At 36.8% G+C, this 18,638-nt stretch overlaps 3 protein-coding genes and 1 long non-coding RNA gene across 7 annotated transcripts in view; 2 read left to right on the top strand and 2 right to left on the bottom strand.

Moving 5' to 3' along the window:
- Nucleotides 1–8,889, top strand: part of LOC103515218 (serine/threonine-protein kinase RIO1-like) — a 17,246-nt gene extending 8,357 nt beyond the window's left edge. Inside the window, exons 4-12 of the mRNA XM_026827968.1 lie at nt 1,356–1,435; nt 1,759–1,919; nt 3,436–3,550; nt 3,893–4,047; nt 4,461–4,722; nt 5,093–5,140; nt 7,130–7,405; nt 7,783–7,867; nt 8,578–8,889. Coding sequence (XP_026683769.1) covers nt 1,356–1,435; nt 1,759–1,919; nt 3,436–3,550; nt 3,893–4,047; nt 4,461–4,722; nt 5,093–5,140; nt 7,130–7,405; nt 7,783–7,867; nt 8,578–8,889 — 1,494 coding nt within the window. The remainder of the gene's footprint in view (nt 1–1,355; nt 1,436–1,758; nt 1,920–3,435; nt 3,551–3,892; nt 4,048–4,460; nt 4,723–5,092; nt 5,141–7,129; nt 7,406–7,782; nt 7,868–8,577) is intronic.
- On the bottom strand, nt 5,366–5,817 carry LOC113469927. The gene is made up of 2 exons (XR_003393191.1): nt 5,672–5,817; nt 5,366–5,437 (listed from the first exon to the last, which is right to left on the bottom strand). It is a non-coding gene; the product is annotated as an uncharacterized LOC113469927 (long non-coding RNA).
- A 630-nt stretch (nt 8,890–9,519) lies between the features above and the next one.
- LOC113469926 lies at nt 9,520–12,667 on the bottom strand. The gene is made up of 2 exons (XM_026827969.1): nt 12,535–12,667; nt 9,520–11,209 (listed from the first exon to the last, which is right to left on the bottom strand). Exon 2 carries the CDS (start codon nt 10,877–10,879, stop codon nt 9,587–9,589), a length of 1,293 nt encoding a protein of 430 aa, XP_026683770.1. The 5' UTR covers nt 10,880–11,209; nt 12,535–12,667; the 3' UTR covers nt 9,520–9,586.
- A 3,983-nt stretch (nt 12,668–16,650) lies between these two features.
- The window catches only part of LOC103515207 (UBX domain-containing protein 1-B-like), a 5,870-nt gene continuing 3,882 nt past the window's right edge, over nt 16,651–18,638 (top strand). The window contains exons 1-2 of one of the 4 annotated variants that reach the window (XM_017446558.2): nt 16,651–16,796; nt 17,468–17,544. In XM_017446558.2, coding sequence (XP_017302047.1) covers nt 17,483–17,544 — 62 coding nt within the window. In that variant the 5' untranslated portion in view covers nt 16,651–16,796; nt 17,468–17,482. Of the gene's footprint in view, nt 16,797–16,981; nt 17,002–17,467; nt 17,545–18,638 lie in introns of those variants that run through there. The other 3 variants (XM_017446559.2, XM_008480135.3, XM_026827970.1) reach the window with 3 other exon arrangements.

Raw genomic sequence — 18,638 nt, 5'->3', positions numbered from 1 at the left:
TTATTTTTTTTTCCCTGTGTCTTTTTTTTTTTAAAAAAAAAAAAAAAAAAAAAAAAATCGAAATTTACATTGATAAATCGAGATTGACATTGTTGATTCAGTTTAGATTTTGTTGAAAGCCGCAATGTCAACAGATTGAACAAAGTCTTCAAATTCTGTGATCTTTTCTTGTAGTTCATCAACAGAGACCTTGTCATCTTCAATAACACACATGATAGTAAGTTTGTTGATACCGTATCCAACAGGTTGCAGTTTGGCTGAAAAAAAAAAAAAATAATAATAAATAAATTAATATTTTATTATTTTATTTATTTATTTTTAATTATTACTTACATAGATTTTGAAACAAGTGTGCTGGTTGATAGATTATTAAATTTGGTTTCAGTCTTGAAAAGTAATGAACTAGGCTTACTGACAGAAAATAGTGGGACTTGTTCCAAGCTGACAGACTAAAATCTAAATTGAGCAATAAATCTATTGAGAACTTTTAGCACAAATTGTTATCAACTCTACTTATTCAAATACCTACTTCATGCTTACATCAGTGTTACTTCTGATTACAACTACCTAGATCCTAGATATTCAATGTATTGATATAAGGCCTATTGGTAGGCTAGTGTGTTACTCCCAGGGGAGATCTACATATGTAGATAAAGGGGCTTTCCAGCCTCCAATATCTCAATTATCCTAAAATCCAATGTTTATCTACCATGCTGGCACCGGTTGCTATGTGCATTTATATGTCAAATGTCATAGCTCCTCATTTTCCTTACGAGGCTGAGTGGGCCCCACAACAGCCAGTCACGGAATCAATCATTTGCATGATACAAATTTCTTGACCCCACCGCAAATCGAACCCAGGTCTCCTGCGTGCAAGGCGAGCATCAATCATTTGCATGATACAAATTTCTTGACCCCACCGCAAATCGAACCCAGGTCTCCTGCGTGCAAGGCAAGCAGAGTGACCATTACGCCATGGGAGCTGACTCCTACTGATGTATAAAGATTTTCCTTTTGCAGGAGAGCTAAGTAAGATATAATTATTAAATTTTATTTTTCTGCAGGTAAATAGCTAAGTAAATACTTAGTTTAACTTTGTGTTTTTTCTTTCCCGAATAGGTCCTGGAACTAACAAGCAAAATGTTCAAGTGTGCAAGAACAAATCAGCACAAAATAACACCCAATTGAAAAGTGGTGATAAAGTGAGCAACTATCAACCAAATGAAAAGGTGTTGAAGAAATTCTTGAATAAAATCAACTTCAACTTCTTAATGGTGCTTTCTAATCTCTTCTTTGACAGCTCATAATTGTCAGACAGTGGTGGGTGATCTTTGATCCATAAAATCAACGTTGAGAAGTATGAAGGCCCGTCCAGTCTTCCTTTGCATGCAAAAAATGCTCTCATTGAATGCAACAAAAAAGTGGACATGGATAGGTAAGATTGTTTGTTTTCAGAAGATTATGTTGACACCCAAGTGACTATTGTGGAGTATTATTTAATTATGCAAGCTCTTCATTGAATAAAATTCATGGTACCTACTTAGGTACGTAAAGAAAACACTCTGCCCTTTCCAAATATCAGAAGAGGAAAAAAAAACTCTGCAAGATATTGAAGTTGATTCCAAAGCTTTCTAGGTATAACAAAAGAAGCTTTCGATAGGTTTAAAATTTAACAATATTATGAGGAAGTGTTTATTTGAGGATAACTTTATTCTCTTCTTGAATGAATCAAAACATGGTTATTTTCTTTTTCATTAGAATCAAGACTAAGGATAAACACGATCGTGCTACGGCCGAGCAAGTCATGGATCCCAGAACGCGTATGATTCTGTTCAAATTGATCAGTAGAGGAATGGTGAGCGAAGTGAACGGATGTATCTCCACAGGAAAAGAAGCCAATGTGTATCATGCTAGCCCAGGTAACTGATTAACGCCAATACTTTTTCCGAGGTTTTCTGTTAATTAGGCGCTTTAACACTCTTTTGTCGTTCGTGCCAACCCCTATTTTTATCTAGATCTTAGTATAGATGGTTTGGTAGAGGGAACTATAACAGCGAAGGTCTCATTGTTCTGAAATCGAAGAGCGGAGGACAGGAAAGGAGAAAGCCAGCCGTTCCGAGAACGAACCTTATTTGTTTAAGATAAAGTTTGCCCCTGGTGGGAAATGAACCCCGACCTAGCGAGCGCTTTCAAGGCAGGCGTGCTCCTCTTCGAGCTAACTAGGCTGGCACGTGAATAGATCAATGAGTTTTTACGAGAGTGGTTAGTTGCTTTCACTGTTTGCACAAAATCGTTCACAACCACTCTTCTAATATGAATTTGATCATGTCCTATGTCCTCTTTAATATTTCGGGTATTTCTAATTAACAGGAAATTATTCCCACTCTTCTAATATGAATTTGATCATGTCCTATGTCCTCTTTAATATTTCGGGTATTTCTAATTAACAGGAAATTATTCCTTTTAAGATGAAATCCGCCTAGGCGAGAATCTAACCTGCGACCTAAATAAATGAAAATAAATAGGTACTCGTAATAATCAAACAATGGAACATGATATAACTAGGTATATTAGTAATATAACGAGGTATAATGGAACATGATATAACTAGGTATATTAGTAACAATAGAACATGTTCAGTATAACGAAATGATTGTAACTAATTATATTTTTCAATTAAATGAAAGTGAAAAAAAAAGAACGAAGTAAAGAAGTTACAAAAAATGGCCCGCTTTCAGGCCAGAACTAATTAAACTCAAACGGAAGAAACGTCTTCTAAATTCTCAATATATGGGAAAAATAATTCTTCATTATGCTAATATAGGCTTTGCCAACAGGTTGCAGTTTGGCTGAAAAAAAAAATAATAATAATATTTTATTATTATTTTATTTACTTATTTTTAATTATTACTTACATAGATTTTGAAACAAGTATGCTGGTTGATAGATTATTAAATTTGGTTTCAGTCTTGAAAAGAAATGAACTAGGTTTACTGACAAAATAGTGGGACTTGTTCCAAGCTGACAGTCTAAAATCTAAATAAAGCAATAAATCTATTGAGAACTTTTAGCTCAAGTTGTTATCAACTCTACTTATTCAAATACCTACTTTATGCTTACGTCAGAGTTACTTCCTGATTACAACTACCTAGATATTCAATGTATTGATATAAGGCCTATTGGTAGGCTAGTGTGTTACTCCCAGCGGAGATCTACATAGATAAAGGGGCTTTCCAGTCCTATCCCAAAAGGACCTGGGAATAATAATTTAGAGAAGATAATACTTACAAGCTCCCCACAAGAGTCCATCCATTTCAATGGTGCGCACACTTGCTTCCAGTTCTTTCATGTCGGTTTCATCATCCCAAGGTTTGACATCTAACAAGATACTGGAAAATTATTCCTTTTTTTTATCAAAAATATCAACTCTTTCAGGTGCCAATTACAAAATAGAAAATCTCGAGCTGGAGAAGGAGTTCGCTATTAAAATCTTCAAGACGAGTATCTTGGTGTTCAAAGATCGAGACAAATATGTTAATGGGGAGTTCAGGTGTGTATATAGCATTGTTGTAGTTTATATGAACAGAGCTAGGAGTTCGCTATTAAAATCTTCAAGACGAGTATCTTGGTGTTCAAAGATCGAGACAAATATGTTAATGGGGAGTTCAGGTGTGTATAATGCATTGTTGTAGTTTATATGAACAGAGCCCTATTTCAAGAACGACTCTTTCCACTTTTTACTCCCCAGAAAACCGTCGTCCTGTTTGTGGTTTGATAGAACTCTATCAGCGAAGGTCTCATGGTCCCGAAATTCAAGAGGGTAGGAGAAAGTCAGCCTTTATGTATTCGTAAGGAAAAATAAAACAAACGACCAATATCACTTTTGTTTCAGATTTCGTCATGGTTATTGTAAGAAGAATCCGAGGAAAATGGTGCGGACCTGGGCTGAAAAGGAAATGAGAAATCTGACGCGCATGTATTCAGAAGGACTCAATGTACCCAAGCCTATCCTGCTCAAATCTCATGTCCTGCTTATGACGTTTATCGGTAGGTTGATATTAAATTCCTATTTTCAAAAGTAACTAACCTGGCAGGTAAATTCTTCTGCTCAAAACTTGATTTCTTTTGAAATTGAGTTTAGGCTACAAGCAAACCTGCCTCAGTGGCGTAGTGGTCAAGACGCTCGCCTGGTAAACAGGAGAGCATGGGTTCGATCCCAGCCGAGGCATGGAATTTTATCCTCATGTATCATGTATTTGAGAATTTGACCACATAATAATGGAGCTCTATGGGTTAGGTGGTAGAAAACACCCTCAGAGTTAACCTCGCCTAGTGGTTACCCTTCACTCAAGAGTCTATTATTATTATTATTTTATTATTGTGTTTATGATGGATAATGATTAATGAACGAAGTTTCAAAACGATCGATTTTATAATTCTCAATTCAACACCCCGCACAGGTGAGGACGGATGGCCCGCGGCTAAACTGAAAGACACACCCCTAACCGAGTCCGGAGCGTGTAAACTATACAGGGAGTGCGTGGTCATGATGTGGCGTCTGTATAACAAGTGTCATCTGGTACACGCTGACCTTAGCGAGTACAATATGCTCGTGCACAAGGCCACCCTGTTTATCATAGACGTGGCTCAGAGTGTAGAGCATGATCATCCACACGCCTTGCAGTTCCTGAGGAAAGACTGTGATAATGTTACCGGTAAGTAGTAAGAAAAGCACTTTTTTCTGCTCAGTTCGGACTTCTGAAAAGAAGTAGTAGCCAAATTCAGACTTCTTACCGGACATGATTGTCTTGCTCAACATCTCCAGTGAATAGGATGTAAGGATTCCCCTATATGTCCTCTGTGTCCCTAAAGACTGTGATAATGTTACCGGTAAGTAGTAAGAAAAGCGCTTTTTTCTGCTCAGTTCAGACTTCTGAAAAGAAGTAGTAGCCAAATGCCAAATTCAGACTTCTTACCGGACATGATTGTCTTGCTCAACATCTCCAGTGAATAGGATGTAAGGATTCCCCTATATGTCCTCTGTGTCCCTAACAAGCAGAAATGAATGCTGACTTGCTGACCTGGACACTAGTTTATCAGAATTTGAGCAGGATTCGAAACTCAACCGACCTGATCAGTCGTTGAACACAGATCTACAATTACATACATAGGAAAGAGCGGTGAAAAAAAAACCAAGGTCCTTTCTTGTATGTATGACTATCCTATCTAATACACGATAGCTTGTTTAGACTGCTAGCCACTGCTGGGGTAAATGGATTTTTTAGTCCTATTCAGTGGATAAACAGGGTATATTCTTTTCTATTCCCTCTTCTAATTAATTTTAGATACTGGACTTGGCAATCAATGCTGGTTTCTTGGATTTCTTATCAGAGTAGGCTTTCAGTCTTGCTTCACGGATCTTTGCTGCTTCATCATCCTGACAAAAATTGTTTTATCAGACGGGGAATGCTCATTGCACCTAATACCTGTATTTCTAAAGTAAATTTATTCCTTTTTTTATACTAATTATGGCTATTCACACTAAAGGTGTCATTTGTAAGTGTACACAGAAAAAGATCAAATGACAGTCTCTGGCTGAGATGGGCTAACAGTTGACATCACCAGATAGCTTAAAAGCAGGGTTTTCAACCTCTTCATCATCAAGACTTACCTCTTCGTCATCAGAGCCAAACAGATCGACATCATCATCATCCTCCTCTTCCTTCTTTGCGGGGACAGAACCACTTGGTTTCACACCAGGGAATTTACTCTGTTCAGCCTTGGAGAAAGATTTGATGTGATTGTACCATCTTGACACATAGGCTAAGTTAGATGGAGGTGGTTTGGCAAACTGTTCAAAGGCTGCAACATCAGCTTGTGATGGTTGGAATCTGTGAATGAAATCAAATGTTTTTTTGAGGTATTATAATTTCAATGATTCTGCTGCTTCTAAGGCCATATATCTTTAGTGGTGTGGGTCCTGATGACTCTAAAATAAGAGTTTTTTCTCAATACCAGATGGAGGTGGTTTGGCAAACTGTTCAAAGGCTGCAACATCAGCTTGTGATGGTTGGAATCTGTGAATGAAATCAAATGTTTTTTTGGGGTATTATAATTTCAATGATTCTGCTGCTTCTAAGGCCATATAGCTTTATTGGTGTGGGTCCTGATGACTCTAAAAGAAGAGCTTTTTCTAAATACCTTCATAATCTCTTCCCATTGTGGTGTCATGTTCGTTGTAGGAACTTGTTCTTTGAAAAAGTTCGTTCCTGAACGGAACTGTTCTTTCTGAACGGTAAGTTCATTTCAATCAACTGTTCACCTTGCAACAAGAACTTCAATTGAATTTGATCTTTTGCCTCTTTATTTATTTATTTTTTTGACAGTAATTTTTTTTAATATTATTTTTTTTAATAACAGTGTTTGTAATTCTGTATTGATAATTTGTCCAAATTTCCATGTAAAATTGTAAAACAAGCAAACGTAGATTTGTACAAATAAATGCTTTATTGAATTAATTAAAATTAAATTAATTAATTAATTAAAACATTATTATTTTGATGGATTTTAATTACCTATAATACCTACTGAACAATATTTTTTAGAACTAGCAATAAAAATTCAATTTTCGTTGAACCTCATTTCACGAAATGTAGGGACTTGATCTTTGAAAAAGTTCGTTCCCGACCTGTGAGTCCTGTGACCTGAAGTCCTGAACTGAAGAACTGAACGGAACGGAACTGATACGAATAAGAATAATGAATACTATAGGATCAAAAGATGGTAAAAGAACGTATACGAACGATAGTATTAGGAAGAGGAAATAGATTCAAGAGAGCCGACATGAGCCGAGAAGAATTTGAATCGGTTAACTCCGCCACAGTACCCCCACTCCTTTTCTTTTTTCTCTCTTCTCTCTCTCTCGCGTCCAGCGTGTGCTATGAATCTTGAAGCTATCCACTTGTAGTACATCCAGTACAAATCTGTAAGCAAATCTAGTACCATGAAAATTATTTATTTAGTGACAATGCCTGAACCTGGATAAATTGGATGAGCCTTTTTCCAAATGCTAAATCATAAATAACCTCATTTCCATCCTTACCTAATGAGTTTTTCATTTTGTTCTCAGGTATACAAATTATACAATGCTTTCAACAACCAGAACAGTTGATGATATGCTGGCAGGATTGTCAGTGGAACAATTTGAACCTTATTGTGATAGTGAAGAAGATTCTATTAATACTCCACGAGACTCTAAAAACAAAGAAGTTCTTGCCCAGCATAGGCCCAATATTCAGTCCATAAAAAATACTGACATTAAAGCCAACAAAAATGACACTGCACCTCTCAAAACTGGCAAGATAATTTGGAATAAATTTATCATTGAAACAGGGAAAACTGAAAGGTAAACATTAATAATCTCGGTACTTGTGCAGAAGTCATGTCCGTGGAATATTGCTACCAAAGGAACTGGCACAAACAAGCAGTGACCAGTGTTATTATAGGGTTAGGTTAAACACAAGAAGGAGTTTTCACAATTAGAGCAGTGATTAGTGTTATTATAGGGAAGGAGCTTTTCTTTTCCACGGACATGACTTCTGCATAATTACCTTAATCTCTGTTGAATATTCTGAATTCCTACTTGTACCTAACAGTTATTTAAGTGACAACTTTTAATAGTACTCTTTACTTGCACATACCTCTGAAAGTCTGAATAGCTTTTTTGGTGCTAGAAGTTATTGTAATCAAGTACATAGTCATATTTGTCTCTTTATTTTTCAGCAATCCAGTGTCAGATGATGATGAAAAGATTTTTAAAAAGTGGGATTCAGACTATGTGACAAGTAGTGATGAAGATGAAGAGAATGTTGGTCTCAATGATGACATAGAAGGTGAAGACAGCTATGAATATTCAATTCAGACTTCTTACCGGACATGATTGTCTTGCTCAACATCTCCAGTGAATAGGATGTAAGGATTCCCCTATATGTCCTCTGTGTCCCCAACAAGCAGAAATGAATGCTGACTTTCTGACCCGGACACTAGTTTATCAGAATTTGAGTCAGTTACAGTTCCCCCCATCAAACCTGAAAAAGCACATTTTACATCCATGCCTATCCAAGTACAGATCAGTTCGGTTAGAAAATTTCCATCCTGGCCGGGATTCGAACCGAGCACCTCCGGAAGAGTCAGTGCTCACCCCTTCAGGTACCTATAACACACACAAGTTTAGCAGTGATCTGTTGGAGACAGGTAAAAATATTACAGCTTCTGTCTGAATTATATTAGGCATGTAAGTTGTATGATTTACAAGCAGTTTAAGAAGAAAACGTAGAAGCAAAATCATTCAACATCAAATTCTCTCTCACCTGCCTTGGTGGTGTAGTGGTCAAGGCGCTCGCCTGGTAAATAGGAGGGCGTGGGTTCAATCCCAGCCTAGGTTTGGAATTTTAATATTTTATCCTCAATATAATTTGACCACAATAACAGTAGTAGCCTACTGCTGGAGTGAAGGGACTTTTCAGTCCTATGCGAGCAGTATAAATAAGCACTATTATTATTATTCTCTCTCCCCAGGTGGTTGACTTCGAGCGTGATATTAACCTGATCAAATCCGGCCAGGGTTCCTCCAATACCCTCATTTATCAGAACATAGTCGGTCTCAATGCAGACTTGTCCGGTCCGAAACTCATACCAGAACTTCTAGCCCAGGACAAAGATGATGAGGAAACTGGAGAAAGCAGTGAGGGAGACTCTGACTCTGGGAGTGAAGAGGAAAGGGGAAGCAAGTTTGTCAATTCAGCCCGCCCGCGAGACGAAACGGCCGAGAGTAAGAAGGTAAGAATCAGTCCTCATTCAGAAGATTCCGGGTTCGATTCCAAGAATTGACCCCCAAAAAAATGCTTTTTGAAGAGGTTTGATAGAGGGAAGTCTACCAATGGAGGTCTTATGGTCCAAAATTGAAGAGAGGAAAAAAAAAAAAAATGGCGGCCAGCGGCATTTTTTAAAAAATTAAGTTTGAAAAATTTGATAAGCATGTGGTGATAATGATAAGAAAAGAACTAGATAAAGATAAAAGGATTTATAGTGATTAAATTGAATGAGATCGTTTTTATATCAAGTAACTTGCTTGGTAAAACATAATTACCGGTTACAAGAACTTGGCGGATGCCTGTGACAACTCAAATTTAGCCGCGTGTACCATATCAACAGTTAGGTAAACTAGAAATTGGCTGAACTCTTTATTTTACTCTAGCAGAGGCCCATTCCATGGTAGTCCTTCCAGAGCAACACTCTTCATCCCTTCTCATGATTTTATTATTATTTTTTAATGAGTTGTGTACCTACCTAAAGTTTAAAGTGAGACATCCTTTGTGGAATTTTCCACAAGAAAATTATTTATTTAGTGACAATGCCTGAACCTGGATAAATTGGATGAGCCTTTTTCCAAATGCTAAATCATAAATAACCTCATTTCCATCCTTACCTAATGAGTTTTTCATTTTGTTCTCAGGTATACAATGCTTTCAACAACCAGAACAGTTGATGATATGCTGGCAGGATTGTCAGTGGAACAATTTGAACCTTATTGTGATAGTGAAGAAGATTCTATTAATACTCCACGAGACTCTAAAAACAAAGAAGATGTTTTTGCTTGAGTACTTGGCCTAGTCTGAATACTCTCACCATCTTTCAAAACAATATAAACATCGTTCTTGGTGTCAACTGGTGTGATGAAGAAACATTTTCCATACTCCATTGGAACATTGTTCTTCTTATGATAGAACTCAACCTTAATGGCTAAAGGTTTAACCTGTGATAATTGTTCAGGCAAAGGCTTTACTTGACTAATATCATCAACTATTTCAATGTTTCCAAAATCAATATAAAACAAAGTCAATGGATTACAGGACACAATTTTAGCTCTACACCACATATCTTCAAATAATTTTACACAGAAATCTCCAGGCTGAGCTGTGCCAAGTGTGAATGGTGAATTGAAATGGTTAACAATATCCTGCCACTTCATTAGTTGATCAGCAAATTGCACATCTTGGACCCACTTGTATTCAGCATTTGTTTCATCATCTTGAATAAAGTTCACTTCAAGTCGTTTGTTCAGCTCTACCTCATGCTGACTAATGATTGCACCCTCATATTTATAATTTCCAACGATATTCTTACTAGTTTGAATAGGCTTAGTCACACTGGTAGTTTTCGTTTCTTTAGGTACCATTATTTCATGATTTTCTATTGGTACTGAGGTCTCTTTCTCTTTTAAAACAGTATAGATATTATCACAGTAGTTAATGGGTGTTATATTGAAAGAATCACCAAAATTATACTCAATTTCATTGTTCTTGGAATTATAGAATTTAATTTTGTATGCCAATGACACAACAGCACCCATTTTCTTGGGCAAAGGTTTCAGTTCTTGAAAAGAATTAGCAACTTCTGTGACTCCAAAATCGACATAAAACAGTGTCAATGGTTCTTTAGCAACCACTTTGGTTCGACACCATTCGTCTTCATACATTTTTAAACAATAGTCTCCAAGCTGGGGCATTTTATCTAACTTACTGTTCTCTTCTTTTGCTAAGATCTGCCAATCTTCAAAGAAGTCATAATATTTGACATCTTGCACCCAATGGTTCTCAGTACTATTTTCTTCTCTTTGAAGCCATATCACTTGAACAGGACTATTGAGAGGCAAGATGTCAACTTTGTTAATCTCCTGTTTCATAGAATAACAATTATTGTCTGGACCAGTACTATGGACAGCTCTTGTTCTAGTTACATTTTCTGGTTTAATTGGTGATAGTTTCAAGTCATCTTTTTTATTGGGATTCTCTGTAATAGTTGTAACAGCAGCATCCATACTTTTAGAAATAGTTGATACGGGATGAAATTGTTTAATTGTTATACTTTTGACTTTTTCATTGTACTTTCCTGTTTCCAATATTGTGGCATGACTGTGTCTTTGAATCAATGCTGGATGATCAGTATGAACAGCAAATGCAAGTGGTTTCAATGATTTACAGTTGTCTGGTAGAACATATACATGACTTGTCTGATTTGGGTCAAAGGCCACATACCACCCAACATCTACCAGTTTAATGCATGACGTTCCTTTGAGTTCTGGTTCATTGTTCTGAACTATAAAACCTCGGTAATATTTGCTATCAATTACAGTTACAACTTTCTTCACCTCAGATTCATTGGACCATGGTTGTAAGGTTTCACTTTTCAATTGGTTGTGGATTTCTTCCAGATTGGAAATGTCACATTCTTTAAGATCGGAATATCGGAAATGAAATAAATAATAATGTGTGACTTCCAGATCATGTTGTGACGTCAATGTTTTCTTCTTCTTCTTCTCCTTTTTTAAATTAACTTTATTAAAGTGTGAGATGCATTTTAATTTATTCTAAAACTTCACATTTAAAAAATATTCAAGAAATGGGACACATTTTTGGAGCAGACAACCCCTCACATGCAGAAAAAGAGCCAACGTATCACCGTTAGTAGAGCTAATTTAATTGTCTGTGGGAAAATTGGGAATGGATAGATATTTTGCAAGTATTAGTAAAAGAAAATCTGCTGTGGACTTATCATAGTTTTCAAGTAGGTTAGTTACTCGTACATACTAGGTATGTAGGTCGGTACTTATTAGAAAGAATCTAGGTAGGTATAGCTCCTTTTGCAAGCAAGATAAAATGGGATGATTAATGAGCAAAATCAGTGCTACCTTTGTTCATATTTAATGAGGAATATTGTTTGTCAGGTGAGAATGCCAGTGTCGATATAATCAGGTATGACTATGGCTGTTCACCTGTCTATCAATCTCAAGAGGCACTCAATGACTGTCAGGCGTCAGGTCTATCGGCCACTTTGACAGTACACCCGGCCTCCGTTCCAGAGAGAAATTATTTACTGCAAATTGCAAACAGTTGCATAGGACTATTAAGCATTATGGCTATGGGCCCAGAAACAAATCAAATTGTCAGAAGAAAAAATAAAAATCGTCCGAAATCCCTCAGCCTCTCGCTATCCGTTAGGTACATTCGAAAATTTTGGTTATTTTGTCATCTCCACTAACAATATTAACTCCTCTCTAATTGATTAGGTACATTGGATATTAAGATGCCAGCCTAGTTACCTTGGGTAGCCCGTCTGCCTTGTAAGCGATACGCCGCGGGTTCGATTCCCGCCAGGGAGGATTTTATCCGGAACGGATTGCTTTCTCCTATTTTGCCCTCCTCTCTTCAATTTCGGGACGATAACACCGTTCACTCCATCAAACCTATAAAAAAAAAAAAAAAAAAAAAAAAAAAATTGAATTTAGTACCTAAAATCACTTGGGAAAAAAAAAAAAAAAATCTGGGTATATTATGTTCTTTATAGCAATACCTACTCAACATAACTCATTTGTCAGGAAAGGTTTGTCAAGGGGGTTTACTGGCCCTTGGCTTGGGTCCACTGCATTAGCATTGTTCTCAAGGTTGTCTCGGTGTGAAGAACCAGCCAGCTCACCTCAGATTCATTGGACCATGGTTGTAAGGTTTCACTTTTCAATTGGTTGTGGATTTCTTCCAGATTGGAAATGTCACATTCTTTTGTTACTAAATAGCATTCACTACCTTGTACTCTGTCACCAAATACAACATTATAGTCACCTCAGATTCATTGGACCATGGTTGTAAGGTTTCACTTTTCAATTGGTTGTGGATTTCTTCCAGATTGGAAATGTCACATTCTTTCGTTACTAAATAGCATTCACTACCTTGTACTCTGTCACCAAATACAACATTATAAGTTTTGTCTACATTTGGAGCAGGATGAATTGCACTAGAATTGGTACTTGCTTGTGAATGCTGTCTAATATTACCAATTGTAGAAAGAAGATTTTTGGGTTTAATTACTTTTTCAAATTTGTCAGTTATATCTCCTACAGGACAAGATTCTTTGTTCACAAATTTATTGTTCTTGTGTGATTTGTTTCCAACATTTTGGACACTCTCTGTGAAACTGCAAATACTTCCTTCATCTGCTGAAGATGAAGACATACAATCTTTGTTGATGTTCTTAAATTTAGTTCTGTTTGAATTGTTCCCTTGAGAATAACCATTTTGCTGATGTGTGTGTCTCTGATTAACATTGTTATTTATGTGGGGAACATTACTTTGAGTTTTAAAACCATTAGTTAGTTTGTCATTACTAGAAAACAAGTTCTTCTGAGACCCAACTCTGTTGTTGCTGCTGTTGTTGAATTCACCATCACTTGATCTACTTGTATAAGGTGTTTGTTTATTAACACCATTCATGCCAACAAAATCCTCTTGCTTTGACAATCCTTTTTCATATTGATTTCTAACAATTGGAGGCTGAATGGGAGTACTGGTATCAATTTTATCATCACTTGTATTAATTTTAGAAAGCATAGTTTTGCGTACTAAACCTCTTGTTAGGAAAAATGGTATAGCACTACTCTGCATGTAGATTCTATCCATGAGGAAAATATCATCAAGAGTTAAGCCATGTTGTTCTAATGCTTTTCTATCTGCTGACAAAAATTGGGCTTTAACATAATCAAAGTGAGACAATGGAGTTGATTTCATGAACACATGAGTCTTTGTCTGCAACAGAGTTTGAGGGTCAAGCTTTGACATTCCTTGATTTTGATTGGATGGAGTACTCATTTTGAATTTTTACAATCTGAAAGACAAAAAAAAAATAATAAATTGAATTTAGTACCTAACATCACTTGGAAAAAAAATCTGGGTATATTATGTTCTTTATAGCAATACCTACTCAACACAACTCATTTGTCAGGAAAGGTTTATCAAGGGGGTTTACTGGCCCTTGGCTTGGGTCCACTGCATTAGCATTGTTCTCAAGGTTGTCTCGGTGTCCACTGCATTAGCATTGTTCTCAAGGTTGTCTCGGTGTGAAGAACCAGCCAGTATGAGGACCTCTGGAACCACCCAAAGGAGGTAGCAGCATTTCTGGGTCTACTCACCAAAGGAACAAAACATGGATACAACTAACAGGGAACAGAGTTACAACAACACTTGCCACTACTTTATTAATTAGGGATTATCTAAGTGTCTTGGAGTTGTCATTTCTAAAAAACCTGGTTGGTAGAAACTAATTTTGGTTGAAATACCGTTTGTTTCCAACAACCGCTCTGTATTTCCTACGTACAGATTACGGTTGAATGAGAAAAAAAAATATACGATAGGTACGAAGCGAGTCTGGATATTTAACTGAAAATTTTAAGTCTACATTTAAAACTAATTATAATTATGTTATGCATTAATGATGAACATTTGTAAATATGATAAATTTTCAAAAAATCACTTCAGAAAGATAGGGTTTTTTTATTAACTTTTTAAAAAATCTTCATTCCTTCAACTGCTCAGCTTTTGCACTCAATCCGCCATGGCAGCCATGATGGATTTGATTAGAAAGAGAAAGGAACAAGAAGGTAAGCCAGTATGGATTCGCAAGAGATTAATGAAAAAGTGAAGCACACAAATGGACAGCCAGCCATTTTAATTGAATTTTAAAAAAGCCTCTCAAATTTTTCAAAATGTGGATATTATCTACCTGTAGGTAGAAAATCCGTTTTACGGCCGTTCCCATTTAGGTGTCGTTCAGTAAAAAATCGTGTCGTACGTAAGTGAGAACACTCTCATTTAAATTACATTGCCTACAGCACAGGACGATCACAGTTCCGATAATCTGTACAAATTCTGAAAGGGGGCGATCGTAGAGAAAAGGTTGGGAAACACTGCGGCCGTTCCCATTTAGGTGTCGTTCAGTAAAAAATCGTGTCGTACGTAAGTGAGAACACTCTCATTTAAATTACATTGCCTACAGCACAGGACATTCGGAAAAAATTGGATGAAACTCACGACAAGTGGGAACGGGCCTAAGGAGTGCAGCAAGTAGGTATTCCGTATGCACAGAGCAGAGCCTTAAGCAGGGACGTATATACTTTTTCGGGGTTCACCGCAAGGTTTCGCCTGAGGGCCCCCTCAGTTATCAGATTGACGGGGGGATGCTTCAAATTATAGGCCCCTGACCAGGGCCGTATTCAGGATTTAGCCGAGGGGGGAGGCCCGAGGGTCCAAACACTATAATGGATGGGGGGGGGACTTTTAGCCGAGGGGGACCGGGTACCGGGTCCCTTCTAGATACGGCCCTTCCGCTGAATGTTTTCCTGCATTGCCCCCAAATGTCCGGGGGGGGGTCCCCCGTGCCAAGGGGTTGCGATATACCTACTCCAGTGACATGTTTTCCTGCATTGCCCCCAAATGTCCGGGGGGGGGTCCCCCGTGCCAAGGGGTTGCGATATACCTACTCCAGTGACTATGACTTGCATGCTACCACGCACTCTCGACTCTCGGGTTGGTCGGTACGATCTTTCTTTTTCTCACCAGCATTCAGCAATAAGTACACTCCAATACTTAATACCAATCTAAGATCAAACAAAGAACAAGGCAAGAGATGGGTTTCCAGTGACAAAAAAAAAAATCAAACTGTGCCAAACTGTTCCTGAAAATTATGCAATTTCACACCAAACATCATCACCACCACGGCAAATATATACCTACGTACTATAATGGGCACACATAAATTTAGCAGAGTGCAAAATAATTTCCTATGCACTTTCTTGGATGAGGCCCGAAATTTCTCTGTCCCACGGCCGCGTAGCTGATTTTGGCTAAATAATGAGCTTCACTTTTTCGTTCTTAGTCCATTCACTGTGACCACTTTGAAAAATGATGTGGAAAGTGCAACGCCCTCTACTGGGGCTTCAGAGAAGCTAGGATTTGAATTTTGCCGACTTTGGGCGGCTGGAGTGGGGTGTTTCACGCATGTGTGTACAGGGTGGTTTCCATGTTTAGGACCCCATCACTGTGTTTTAGACCGTCCTTCCTTTATTATTTTTTACGTATTATTATTATTATCATTGATTTTAGGTATAATTTGAACATTTCAAGATGAAGAAGTGTTTACATCATTATTCTAAAAAAAAGGTAGGTATGTTTTAGGTAATAATAATAAACTATATAGTGGTTCTGTGAACTGTAGGCCTCACTCAGATTCTTTTGCCTAAGCTGAGACTTTAATAATAACGCCCTTTCATATCGACAGTTGTTTAACTTGGTACCTATTTGAATTTTGGACAAATTTACGATTTAGAAAAATGTCCTGCTTTGAAAAAATGTCTTCTGGGTAGTTCTACGTATGAATGGGTAACCCTCTGTAAAACATAATTACTTATGTATCAAAACAGAAATAAAACTACACGTCTTATGTGGTACCTATATCTACGATTTAGAAAAATGTCCTGCTTTGAAAAAATGTCTTCTGGGTAGTTCTACGTATGAATGGGTAACCCTCTGTAAAACATAATTACTCATGTATCAAAACAGAAATAAAACTACACGTCTTATGTGGTATGTTGGGTAACCCTCTGTAAAACATAATTACTTATGTATCAAAACAGAAATAAAACTACACGTCTTATGTGGTACCTATATCTAATTTATTCATCGCACACGAGCCGCATTAGTAAAAAAAAAGTTTAAAGCGCGAAATTTCAAAAAAAAAATAGCTGAAAAAAAAGTAAAAAAGTGGAGGATTTGCCTGAAGTTGCATTTGATCATTTTTATTAGGTAACTTTTATTTTCAAATCAAAATATCAAAATCAAATCTTCAACACACAAAAGCAGGTAACTTTGGGTTTGTGATCCTTGAGATAGAAATTTCCAGTTAGAAGTGTGGTAAGTTATCCAAAATGTTCAAAATCAACTCTCGTATTTTGGTACTGTATCAAATCTGGATGATCTTTTCATCTCATTCACCAACGTTTTTGATTAATAGGTCTATAGGGCACTCAAGAAAGTGGTCAAAGGATATGGTTGTATTTCTAAAGTTGACATGGGTCACCAATCAAGCTGTGTAATTAAAGCTACTTTTTAATCTGATGTAAGTAAAACAACTAAAAAAATAGTGCTGAGTCATTTGTGCTAGGTAACAGAAAAGTTGGAGCCAGTGGCAATGTGCCACTTCCAAATAGATCACTGAAGTTAAGCAACTATATGGTTGGTTTATGGACAAGTGATTTTTTTGGACAAATATGTATGGCTGGATATTCCTAGCCCCACTCAGTATGGATAAGGTTAACTGGAGTAGCTTGTTAAAATCCCAGTGAAACCCATTGTAAAATAAAAATACAAATAAATATAATTAATTAAATCCCAGTGAAATGACAAAGCAGAAAAGTCTGATCTGTTCTCAGCAGTTATTATTTTTTGGACAAATATGTATGGCTGGATATTCCTAGCCCCACTCAGTATGGATAAGGTTAACTGGAGTAGCTTGTTAAAATCCCAGTGAAATGACAAAGCAGAAAAGTCTGATCTGTTCTCAGCAGTTATTATTATTTTTACAGATCAAGTGCACTGAAATGGCTGACTCTGGTATCACTAATTCATATCTCTTGGAGATGGGATTTTCCCAGGAGAAAATGTAAGTATTGAACCCAAAATTACTTTTTTTTGCTTGGATGTTTGAGTGATAAGGTTTTGTAATAATAATCTCTTGAATTGAAGTTAATCACTAGTAAAGTTAATGCTGGAGATGTTCTCTACCACCTAACCCTTTGAAAGCTCTAGGTTTATTATAATATGGTCAAATTTTCAAGCAAGTGAGAATGAAATTCATTGTTCATTGCCTTGGCAGGGATTGAACCCATGCTTTCCTAAATGTAAGTATTGAACCCAAAATTACTTTTTTTTGCTTGGATGTTTGAGTGATAAGGTTTTGTAATAATAATCTCTTGAATTGAAGTCAATCACTAGTAAAGTTAATGCTGGAGATGTTCTCTACCACCTAACCCTTTGAAAGCTCTAGGTCTATCACCTATCTGACCTTGTCTGGCTAGGGGACGTTAAACAGAGAGAAGACTAGCGTCTGGCTGTGGGACTATAAACAGGGAGGAGAACAGCTAACCCTAACCAGCCTAGCAAGCTGGCAGTTCCTCAAAGGGTTCTCTCTGCTTTTAAAGACCAAGCACAAGTCCTCACGATGGTTGACTGCGGTTCAGGACGAGCCAGCCAATTTAACATGGCTAGAGCTAGAGACCATCACCCCGGTGTATAGCAGATACAACAAGAATCTTTTCTTTATTCTGCTATCGCCATTCGGCGAAAGCTAAAGCCGCTACAACAACAACAACAACAAAGCTCTAGGTTTATTATAATATGGTCAAATTTTCTAGCAAATGAGAATGAAATTCATTGTTCATTGCCTTGGCACTGCTTGGCAGCTTACCAGATAAGAACTTTGACCACTACACCACCAGATTGTGTAACTCTTGTATTTTAAAAGAAATAAAATAAATAAAAGGCATTTTTCTTTTTTTTTTCCCCCCCTAATAAATTGAATAAAACAAATAATTTTCATTTTTTAAACCAAGTATTTTTTTATTTTTCTTCAGTTTATTCAATTTATTTACAAATATTTTTTCAAATAGGTATTTCAAATAGGATTTTTTCTTCTTTACTTGTCCACCATGTTTTTTTTTTTTTTTTTTTTTTTTTTTTTTTTTTGTCAATTTTTTT

The sequence above is a fragment of the Diaphorina citri genome, unplaced genomic scaffold (genome assembly GCF_000475195.1).
Source record: "Diaphorina citri unplaced genomic scaffold, Diaci psyllid genome assembly version 1.1 scaffold1297, whole genome shotgun sequence".
In the NCBI taxonomy this organism is placed as follows: Eukaryota; Metazoa; Arthropoda; class Insecta; order Hemiptera; family Psyllidae; genus Diaphorina; species Diaphorina citri.
Note: the sequence above shows the minus strand (reverse complement) of the source record. Positions and strands in the feature narration are given on the sequence as shown.

Excerpts from the sequence above, each read along its gene's own strand:
- LOC113469926 (XM_026827969.1), bottom strand. The coding sequence starts at position 10,879 with ATGGATGCTGCTGTTACAACTATTACAGAGAATCCCAATAAAAAAGAT.